This window comes from Mastigoproctus giganteus, chromosome 13, assembly GCF_048544385.1.
Source record: "Mastigoproctus giganteus isolate SK-2022 chromosome 13, ASM4854438v1, whole genome shotgun sequence".
Taxonomy (NCBI): domain Eukaryota; kingdom Metazoa; phylum Arthropoda; class Arachnida; order Uropygi; family Thelyphonidae; genus Mastigoproctus; species Mastigoproctus giganteus.
In genome coordinates this window covers 31,940,580-31,952,652 of record NC_143587.1, presented here as the reverse complement: position 1 = coordinate 31,952,652, position 12,073 = coordinate 31,940,580, and the positions used below count along the sequence as shown (strand labels likewise).

Below are 12,073 nucleotides of genomic sequence, written 5' to 3'. Positions count from 1 at the left end.
CTGTGCCAAGAGAGATTAGAATTCAGGGTGATACCCAAAAGAGATATATCATTTTGCCTAAAAATCGGAGTGTCACCAAATATAAGCATAGGAGAAGAAGAATCCTTTTTGTGAGATATAAGACAAGACTGAGTTTTAGAAGAATTGAAATCAACTAAGTTGTCTTTGCCCCAATGGTGAATTACCTGGAGACTGGCATTTAAGGAATCGGTAGCAGATATTTGAGAAGTTGAAGCTGATTGAGCAGGACAAGGTTTCTCAAAATGGAAAGTGGAATGCAATGTGCTATCATCGGCAAAACTATGGATAGGATTTCCAGTCAATGGAAGGTCATTAATATACAAGAGGAAAAGAGTGGGGGAAAGAACTGAACCTTGGGGGACACCAGCATTAGTAGAGAAGTTAGAAGACAGAGAGCCATCTACCATCACCCTCAGTGAGCGATCAGAGAGAAAACTAGATAACCAATTACAAAAAACAGTTGGCAAACCATAAGATGGAAGCTTGTTTAGACCTTTATGCCAAATACAATCGAAAGCCTTTGAGATGTCAAGAGCAACTGTTTGTGTTTCACCAAACTTTTCCATTGAATCAGTCCATAAATGGGTAACATAAGCCAGAATATCACCAATGGATCTACACTGATGGAATCCACACTGGTGATCGTTGATCAGACAGAAGGTTTCTAGGTAGTTTAGGAGTTGGCAGTTAATTGATTTCTCCATTGCTTTAGAAAGAATAGAAGTAATTTCAATGGGATGATAATTTGATGGGAGGGACTTGTCATCCTTTTTAGGAACTGGCTGGATATGAACAAATTTCCAAGCAGAAGGAAAAACACCTTTGGAATAAGAAAGTAAAAAAAGGCACCAAAGAACAGGAGTAAGTTCAGGAGCACAGGTTTTGAGAACAAGTGGAGAAATACCATCAGGACGTGGAGCTTCCTTGGCATCGACATTCGTCAAAATCCTTCTGACATCCTTTTGGCGGAAGACCACAGGAGGCATTGAATGGAGCGTGTTGGGAATGGTGGGAGGTGTTTTACCAAGATCATTAATACATGGGTTGGAAGAAAAATGAGATGCTAGCAGGTCAGCTTTATCCTTGGCTGAAGTGACAACAGAACCATCTGGTTTTGACAGGTGGGAGCAGATATGGGCAAAAGTTGCGGCCAATAGCTTTGGCAAGAGACCAGAATGCTCGGCTATCGTTAGGGCAAGAAGTTAACTACTCTTAGCCTGTTCAAAATCTAGTTTGGACTGATTAATGACTGCTTTACAAATGTTGCGAGCTTTGGTGTAGGCAGAAAATGAAACTGAATAATTGGAAACAAGACAATTACAATATGCAACATTCTTCTCTTGAACAGCCTTAGCACATTTATAGGAAAATCCAAGGTTTAGATAAAGGATGAGATTTTAAAGTGGAGTGTGGAATAAAGGATTCCATTCCTACAAGAATAATTTCACTGACACAATCTGAGCAAACGTTGACATCAGAAGTTTTGAAACAGTAATCCGGCTAAGGAAAAGAAATCTCGCAGGTCATCCCATTTTGCATTCTTGTAATGCCAAACAATACGAGGTTGGGAATAGCCATGAGATAAAGGCTTCTTTGGAGAAGAGACAATCACCAAGTTGTGATCTGAGGTGCCTAAAGGACCACTCACTTCAACTGTGTACTTAGAAAGGTTGTTTGTGAGAAAAAGATCAAGTGTGTTGGCTGTATGGTTAGGATTGTCCGGTATTCTTGTAGGTAAATAAACAATCTGTGCAAGGTCATTGCAAAAGCATCAGCATCTCGACCAGCTGTGTTGGTGTGACTAGAAAACAGAAGCCAGCTGGAGTTGTGAACCTTAAAATCACCAAGCAAAATTACCTCACTGTTAGGAAAGTTGGACTGGAGAAAGTCAAGTTGCAAAGAGCTCCAAGTGATTAGTGGAGTTGGGAGAACAGTAAAGACATTGACACAATGAGGTAGAGAGATTTTAAGCCAGAGAAGATCGAAAAGAGGAGATTCCAAATTTCCAAGTCTCTGACAGGGATTCTTGCTCAGATTCTGCACCTGAGTGGGAATAAATTCAAATTGAGGAAAGACAGTTGTAGAATATATGTACGGAAATTTTCCTTTAGCCAGCGGGAGCGGGTGGTTGATTGCTGGAAACAAACTTCCATCTGTTGTTGTGGAAGTTGATAGTTTAAATAAATTCAAGGGTGAATTAGACTAACTTTTAAAGTGAATGGATGGGTGAAACAGGTAGGGTTTTTTTTTGGCTGATGCTATACAGGCGGGCCTCGATTAACGCGATTAATTCATCCTGCAAGGGCATCACGCAAAGCGGAAACGCGTTAATCGAATATAATAACCAATAGGAAAAATTATAATTGGTCCTTGACCCTCTGAAATGTCCATAAAGAATTTTAAAAATACCTTTTAAATAACTTTTTAACTGTATACAATGTAAAAGATAATGAAAATAATTATGGAATTAAATGTTTATTGCATAAAACAGCGGTTCTTAAACTGTGCGCCGCGGAATATTTTAAATTTTCGAGGGAAACACAGCGATACTTGACATCTGTCGGACACTGTGCGAACTACTAGCTTGAGGTAGTTCACAGTTTCAGCATTTCTTATTAAGTTGTTTGGACCTAACTACTAAACGAAACTGTTAGGTATTTCTTTTGGTCTGGGTGCGCCATGAAAAAATTACTAAGACATTAAAGGCACCGTGAACCGAGTAACTTTGGGAACCTCTGACATAAAATACACAATGAAGAAATTACAGTAGCGGAAATATTTGAACAGTGTTGACTTTCTCTTTTCTCAATCAATTTCCGATAGCCGACAACAATCTTCTCTGGGCCCTGGCGAAATAAATATCGCAGAGAACATCAAACCTTTTGTTTGAGGTTCTATGCAATACGAAAGATTTCATCTAATTCTTTTACAGTTATCTCCTTCGCGGTAACATTTTCATCTGGCTCATTTAAAAATTTGAATTTTTAAATGCAAGTCTGCATTGACTTTATTAGCAGTAGACAAACACGTCTTCTTCCGATGGTTGATGGAACACACCGAGGCGGGCAGCAGGCAAACATTTGTTTATTGACCGTACGACTTGCGGTAAGCTTAACGCGTGATTCAAATCTTTTTCAACTATCGCATAAAAAAAAAAAGATCACGTTAACTGGAAATTTGCATTGTGTAAAGTGAAAAGTGGTATCATTTTTCAAATAGCGTTAACTGAATATCGCGTTAATCGAACTAGCATTATGCGAGGCCTAGCTGTATATGCTAATAAAATTCATTATTATAACTTCATAATGCAATCCTCTTGTAACCCTACAATTTGCTAATTTGATTTCCCTCATGTTTTAACTTCCCCTACAGGCCTGATGAAGTTGAGACTTGAAATATCACCAAAGTATTAAGTGGAAAGTGATGTGATTCACTTCAATAACCATTTAAACTCTATCACAAGGCGGAAGCGTTTTTAATTTCCTTTAAATCATAGTGAATAAAATTAATATTTTGCAACTTTTTTGATCAAACTTTATGTTATCTTTACCTACACAGTTTGCATTTCACAAAGTGGAAGATGGGAAGGGTAAACAAAAAGAGAAAAAAAAAATTTACCTTCAAATCCTCAAAAAAAAAAAAAAAACACTCCACTTCTTTGTTCAGATGAACTTTATGGAAGAAAAATTCAGAATATAACTTACCTCTGGATATTCGCCTTTTTCACCATTTTGCCCTGTATATGGTGGAAGCCAGAGTTTAATTTTCTCATTATTTAGTTTTTGTTTAATTGCCTCTAATGGAGCATCATGTGGCATCTTGAAAATAATTAACAAATATCCAATTATTTATTGTAATGCAATAGCAAATAAAAGTAAAAAGATGAAAAATTTAATAATGTAATTAACTCTGCATATTTACTGAACTCGCCATAGAACACTGAATAGCTGTTTAAAAAAAAAACATCTTCACAATATAAAATTTTCCCATAAAAAAGATCTTGTCTAAGAAACTAATTATCATTATCTGATGATCTAAAGTGATCCCACAATGAGTCGATAATAATAAGTTACAATTCTTTCTGTTCAAATAATCGTAGAAATATTCAAAGCATAAGGGAGAGTTTCCAAAAATAAATAATAACTAATTTTTACAAGATTTTATCCCTTCAAAGTGATATTCATGTATTGAAACTGAACTTACTTTTTTATTTAAAATGCATTTTTTATTTTGAAATTCTCTGGTATGGTACTAAGGCTTGTTACAATCTTTATTAAATTATTTTGATTAGAAATAATTCTACAAAATGGGACTCAAAGAGAGGCATCCATAAAAGCAATGCAAATTTACATGGGAACATTCCAATGAGATTCAGTGCAGAATACTGATATGAGGTAGAGTAAAGACTCAATAGCATACATATGACATGGGACTATTATTTATTTTTTATTTTTTTTGGCTCAAGAGTACAGTGACACAATAAAGTAATTTCTATTATCTTCAAAAGGAAGATAGTATTCACATGTGAAACAGTCAATTGTCAAGAATGTCAACTTAAATATAAGGGTGGTTCATAAATATTCACAATGTGAGACCAAGTCATTGTTTACAATGACTTGGTCTCACAATCATTGCATTATCATCAGGCAAATAAATGATAACCATGCAATAAAGGATGAAAAAAAAAAATGTCTTTTTGATGCATCGAACATGTGCTACATCTCCATGGTTACAGAGACATTGTTGGGCAACAATACACTTCCTTTGATCAGCATTCCTTTGCCATTTTTCCTTGACATCTGCATGCAGATGGGTCAAAAGGTTCAAGCAGTTGGTTTCAGTAATGGTGGTGTCCTTTTGGAGATAATCAGCACAGGAACACAGTCATCATCTTTGGAAAAAAAAAATAAAAGGGAAGAGTGCAAGTGTCCAGCAGAGACACTTGCACTCTTGCCTTTTATTTTTTTCCCAAAGGTGATGACTGAGAATGTTTCCAATGTTTGGAATATTCCTTGGTTTCAGGATTAAAATAGTGAATCCAGTTCTCATCAATAGTCACAAATAAAAAGAATAATGAAAACTTAAAACAAACTGCTCCACACAATTCAATTCTGTCTTTGTATTATCTTCTGAAGAGGTTACAATAGGAGGAATTCACCAGACAAAAACCTTAAGCGTAAGGTTTTGTATAATATGTTCAAATTATATTTTTCATAGTACTAATACCCCATCTTCAGATGGACCATCTGTATCAATTCCAAAACTATTACATAGTAGTCGTGAATAGCATTAATTGGGTGATCTGAAATTTCTACATCATGAATGCTAATGCATCCTCACATAAACTGCCTATATCACTTTGCAACAACAAAATAGGATGGGCATTCTTCTTCCTCATACACTGCACTATTCTCCTTTGAGTTGCTTTTTAGATTTTTACCCTTGTAGAAATAGGACTTTGTCCATGGTTATACCACCCTTTGTTATAGGCTAATAACAAAATGACAAAACTGTTAATTACCAAAATTTACACAACTATTATATAGATTATCAGTTATCTGAGGAGGGGGGCGGGAATGTGTTTCTAGAGTTATTCTAGGTAATTATGGATTTTTTTTCCCTTTTACATCAGCATAATTAATAATAGACACCAGACCATTCCATGTCTGCATATAAAATATATTTTAAAAAATAATGCATAAATTAAAATATCATCAGTTGGACTTAACAAACCTTGACTATTTAAAGATAATAAAGCACACAAAACCTATGCTGGTATTATTATGTTTATTTCCAAATTGGAAATATGTACATAATGGGGTTAAACATTTAATGGCATTTTCTTACCACTTCTTCAGTGCCAGCTGTCTTTACAATATCACTGTCACAAAAGATCATTTCAGTCACAAGAACTTGTTCTTGTGATTGAAATGATCTATATGACAATTGGTTCTTTAATTAGTTTTTTCTATATATCAATCACTTAGTGTTTGATAAAGTCACTTTTTTCTTTATTTGCTACTTCAATATCACACCTACACAATAAAAAATTATTTACTTTTATGCAAAAGTATTCTTTTTCCCACAGCTGCTCTGAGTTTTCAAAATGATGCTGATCATTTTGGCATTTTTAATATGGGCACACAATAAGCCACTTTAAATAACTAGTACCATAAAGCATACTAACTGACACGACAGTGTGCAGTTATCATGGTTCTGACAGAAAGAAGACTACACCAAGTATGTACAAGTGTAAACTGGTAATTGGAACATACTACAAAAGAAATTGAACAAGAACAAACTACAATAAATGCATTTGGAATGAGACTAACATAGAGGAATCTGAGAAAACTGCCATAAACATTTGTTCACTTAAATTTGTTTATCTTATATTAACTTGGAAAGCTGGACTGATATTTGCAGAAGGAAGCATGTTCGAAAAGCTGGCCTGTGGCTTAAAGCCAGACTATTATTATTATTATTAGCCATATGGTGCAAGGAAACCTGAGCCTTATGGTGCACCAGCCAAAAAAAAAAAAAAAAAAAAAATTCAGAATTACCGAGAGAGAAAACAAAAGTCAGAAGTAGAAGGGAATCACCAAGGAAGAGAAGAATGATGATATCCAGCTCAGGACCCTGGGTGTGCCAAGCCCACACTCACCAGATGTGAGCCCCCAGGGTGGAACCCTAGGCAACTAAGACCTTGAGGAGTCAGTACAGTGAATATGAATTGTATGTATTCTAAAGTAGTTTCTATATATGTGGGAAGAATAACCTGTCTGATCCTTTAATGCCATATCATGCAGATATAAAATATGAAATAAAATTTAAGTAAAGAAATGAGCACTTCTTTACTTAAGAAGAAAGAAATGAAAAAAGAAATTAAAAGAAATAAACACTAATTACTGCATTTTGTATACATTTCTAAGAAATGTATACAAAAATGTTTCATGGTATGATTCTCTATAAATGTTTATTTGTGTCTGTAAAACAGAAAAGTCACAAGTTCATATAGTTTATCTTTAATTTTTTATCTTAATTTTGACTTCAATTTTGAAATTCTACAGATTATGCTACTACCCAATATGAAATACTGTAAGTTAAAATGATAAAACTTGAAGAGATTTTTATTTACCTTGATGCTGTCCCTGTATACACTTAAAAAGTCAATGAGACTTATATTGACTTGAAAGGGTTTTAAGTACACGTGCTTGTATTCTCGAGCCGGTGACGCAATCTATTGTTTTCTTATACTGACTGACTAGGGTCGCCTGGCTCTGGGTAATGACGACTCGTCCTAGACAGTTTTAAAAAGTAACGTTAATGATATGGGGGATTAAGGTTGTTCTTGTTGTTAACAGTAATCTTTAGTGTTGGGGTGTACGGTTACCGTTGTATTATTGCCGTAGTGGTTCTTGTATTATTCTTGTTGGTGGTGGGACTAGAATTTCTGTCTGCTCCATATTTGTTACTGACTGTGTGGATCGAGGCATAACTCGGTTTTTAAAACATGAAGAGAAAGAAAACGGAATTTTTAAAGAGAGTTAAAAATATTATATATAAAGTAAAACTCAGTGAAAATTCTTTCCATCTGCGATGAAGTGGCAGAGTATCGCTACGACGACAAGATAATTACACGAACTTAGTCCACTTTGCACTCCACAGATTTCCCATCTTTTGTGGCTAAACACATTAGGAAAATGATACTTCACACAAACATATTTTAAATGTAATTCAATATTGTAATAAATCCACGCATAATGACAAGTTGAAAGGGATGAGTAAAAGGAAATTAACAAATTATTCTTTATCATTTCTTACCTCTGCAAAAACGTTTTTAGCTAATTTTAAAACTTGGTTTACATCAACATGTTTCCACTAGTACAAACTTACATTTACCGAAATATGAAGAAGACATTCAATATCACTTGCGTCAGGTTTACATTATATAAATTTATCCCCTCACAGTTATCATTGAATGACAATAATGAATTCAATAAAACCAAGTCGTCTTTAACTTCTTTCCAAAAATTAAAACAAATATTTCTCTGTTAATCAATCGATTGACGTTGGGAAAATACAAGCACCCAAAATTCCACAGGAGGCCGCCATACCACTTCTCATCTGCGCAAAACTTCGAAGTTATGCTGTAACACTCTGGTGCAATTTCCGCCTAATTAAAAATAAATCCTTACAAACAGCGGAAGTTCGAGTGGAGTTGATGTAGCATGACGAGGCATCTAACTAAAGCCGCGAGAGGGCAGTATATCATATATATAAATTGCGTAAATTTTATAGACTACTGTATTGACCTGTTTCTCAGGATGAAAAACACTACTTTCCAAGACGGAAAAAAAAACAAGCAACCCTCGCTCATCACAATTAACTCTGTCACAGATATAAAAAAAAAAAAAACATGAAGAGAAAGAAAATATACACCGATGAGCCAAAACATTATGACCACCTACCTAATATGATGTTGGTCCTTCACGTGCAGCCAAAACAGCTCGTATTCGGCAAGGTATGGACGCTACAAGATTTCTAAATGTATCTTGTGGTATCTGGTACCAACACGTAACCAGAAGATCCTTTATCTCCTGTAAGGTCCGTGGTTGAGACGCCGCAGATCGGAGTTGCTGTTTCAACACAAACCACAGATGCTCGATGGGATTTAATGTCTCGGGAAATTTAGATGCCAGGGCAATACCTGGAAGTCTTCCTCATGTTCCGCGAACATGTCTCGAACAATCCGGGCGGTGTGGCATGGCGTATTATCCTGCTGAAAGGCGGCACCGCCAGAGGGAAACACCGTTGCAATGAAACGGTGTACTTGGTCAGCAATGATGTTTAGATAAACTGTAAAGTGAAAATTATTTGATGTCTAACGGCACCAGGGATTCCCCCATTTCCGCGTTGTATGCATTGTAGGTCTGGTTTTCACAAAGGTCTGTGAAAGCCAGACATTTATTAAAAGTATATGGGCAGTGTCCTGTTGTGTAGTGTAATGGTATGTTGTATCTCACACCATTTAGCCGTTGGGCCCCTGGTGGGACCTATCGTTGCCTGACCTGCCTCCACTTTGCCCGTGGAGGCAGGTCAGGGTATCCAGTAGCTTTATATTCAACACTCCTGTTGGTGAGGGGAATGAAAGGATCCTCTTACCAAGAGAGGCTTAAGTTCTGCAAATTGCAGTGGCTGGAGACTAGGCACCTGCGCGGTGATCCGATTGAGGTATATAAGGCCTTGAATGGGTTGAGCACGCTGAATTCTGATGGGATCCTTCCACTTGTTCAGATTACGAACCTAAGGGGGCATAAATTCAAATTAAGAAAGGACAGATGTAGATTAGATATGCGGAAATTTGCCTTTAGCCAGTGGGTGGTTAATTGTTGGAACAAACTTCCACCTGCCGTTGTGGAAGTTGATAGATTGAATAAATTTAAGGAGGAACTGGACAGGCATTTGGAGGGAATGGTGTGATTTTTTTTTTTTTTTTGCTGATGCTGCATAAGCTCATACACATGCTTTCTTGCATCACATGCCACCACCACCACTACTACTACTACTACTACTACAGTGGCAGGCCCTGCCACCTAGTTTTCAGAGATTTCAGTGGCTAGGGCCAAAAAAAAGTTATGCGTGGGCTTATCGCTTTAGTAATGCTATTCCAAAAGTATTAAAGGTTGATTGAATTTTGGATTCGAGTTAAATTTAGTCCCAGGACTGACGTACATGGTTACAAAAGTTATAGTGGGGCGAGAGATTGAAGGCCCAGGGGGGGCCTTCAATAGTAGGCCACTGTTCGTCTTCATTCAGTTGTTTTGTACATCTTAATGGTTGCTCGGCGGGGTGGGGGCGAAGAAATCGCCCTCTCCCGCCAGGGGTGAGGAAAAGAAGTGGACCGGCTAGGGGTGACAGGTAGAAATATGGGGCTACAGGGAAGGCACCCCCAAGTTTATCAGTGGTAAGAACCACCAAAGGGAGAATGGGGTAGCAAGAGAGTGAGGCGATGAATCGTATGGTCCCCCTGCCAGGAAGAGGAGTTAAAGAGAGAGAGCAGGGCAAGAGTGCTTGGCTCAGACCTCCAAAGTAGGCCACTGTTCGTCTTCATTCAGTTGTTTTGTACATCTTAATGGTTGCTCGGCGGGGTGGGGGCGAAGAAATCGCCCTCTCCCGCCAGGGGTGAGGAAAAGAAGTGGACCGGCTAGGGTGCTAGCTTCAATTAGCCAAAAAGCAGGAGGCAGATGCTTCATTAGAAGTTTGACTGCAGTAGCTCTCGCTCTCATAAGTACAGACTCAGTCTGTCTTCTGGGGGCTTCCTTCTCATTTTTATGGCTGTCATGGTTGGTTGAGATGTTGTGCAATCATGTTATATCTTCACTCAGAGCTCTTCTGCAAATTTGGAGAAAGCTATATATTGCTGTTTGTTTCAAGAAGATGGTTTTCCCGGTCTCTAGGCAGGAAAGTGATCCTAGTGATAAGCTGCCAGCGGAGGTCATCATAAAGCTGACATTCATGCATAAGATAGTGCCAGCTCTCCAACTCTCCACAGCAGCAGGCAGGATCGTTAGTGATGCCCAGGGCTGTGAGTTTAGCTCTGAAGTCTCTGTGCCCGATGAGTAGAAAGGTTGAATGCAATCCAGGTGAGAACCATCGCGGCGCGTTCGGGAATAATTTGTCCACATTTGTGAGGAATTTTTTTAGTGATTTCTCCTTTGGGGGTGTTGTCCCATCTGGATTGCCAAATTTTTGTGAGATGGGCAGTAAGTCTCTTCTTTTCTGTCGAGCGACTGGTGGGAGGGTCCGCATTGAAACCCATGAAGGAGCATGCTTTACCTTGGGACAGCTCATAGAGAACTCCACATCTTCCCACTTCAAGATCGAGTGGGAGAGTTCCCGCCAGCACCTGCAAAACATGAGTGCTAACAGGCCCGGGTAATAGCTAGTAGCATGGCTCTCTGGGTGGAATCTAATATTCTATGGTGACTTTGGAGTACCATGCTCCTGAAGCGTATGTAACTATTGGAATGAAGGCAGCTTTACAGAAGAGCTTGAGTGTTTTGTGGTCCAGTACTTCCTGACAAACCTAGTGACTAGGGACGTGTAGAATCTGATTTTTTTCCTGATGTAGTGGAGGCGTACTTTGAGAAGGAAGGTTTCTGTAATAAAGGATTCCCGGAAGGAGGATGGAGTTTGTTTTCGTCTCCGAAATCGTGAGGTGTGTATCGGCTCATGTTTGCAGGATTGAAGGGCGGGGTCTGAGTTCACTTCAAGTTGTGATCTACTGTTTACAGCGATTGTAACGATAAGGTCCTCTGCAAAGGCTTGTAAGGAAGCTTCACCAATGTCCGTATTAAGGAACTCGTCCATAACTATGTTCCACAACGTTGGTCCCAGTACAGAGCCCTGGGGCGCTGCCTCTGTGAAGTCGTCTCGTGAGCACTCTGTACGGGGCGTTTATCTTGATGTGTCTGTCTGATAGATAACTTTTGATTGTGTTGAAAATATTTTCCACCATTCCAGTCATTATAAGTCGAGCCAGGACGCTCGGCCACCAGAGGGTGTCGAACTCCCCGGCAAAGTCGACGGAGATGGCCATGAAGTATTTTTGATCATTGGCTGCAGCCGTGTTAAGAAATTTTGCAGAGCGTCAACCGTTGTCAGAAGCCAAATTTCTTTGGCGATACCAGGTTCACTTGGAGATAGTAGTTTTGAATTCTGGTTAGAAGGAGCTTTCGAAGAAGTTTACTGCATACAGACAGCAGGGCTATGGGCCTGTAGGACTTTGTTTGTTCTGGGGGCTTGTTGGGATTTTTGACGATTAGCTTGACATTGGCTGTCTTCCATTCTCTGGGGAAGGTTCCAGATCTGAGGCAAAGATTATAGAGGTTTAGGAGATCAGAGGCTATGTTGACTACTTTCTTCACAATCTCCGGTTCTAGTAGTTCCGGGCCCGGGCATTTTTTTACCTTTGATAAGGCATGCAGCCGCTTGGAGTTCCTCCGTGCAGATGATGTTTAGATAACTATTATATTTAGGCCTACCGAATAAT

At 38.4% G+C, this 12,073-nt stretch overlaps 1 protein-coding gene across 1 annotated transcript in view; it reads right to left on the bottom strand.

Annotated features, from left to right (window-relative positions):
* LOC150075924 (NEDD8 ultimate buster 1-like) overlaps positions 1-7,898 on the bottom strand; it is a 106,839-nt gene extending 98,941 nt beyond the window's left edge. Inside the window, exons 1-2 of the mRNA XM_090387201.1 lie at positions 7,843-7,898; positions 3,726-3,839 (exon numbers count right to left, since the gene is read on the bottom strand). Coding sequence (XP_090243327.1) covers positions 3,726-3,839 — 114 coding nt within the window. The 5' untranslated portion in view covers positions 7,843-7,898. The remainder of the gene's footprint in view (positions 1-3,725; positions 3,840-7,842) is intronic.
* Between the last annotated feature and the right edge of the window lie 4,175 nt (positions 7,899-12,073).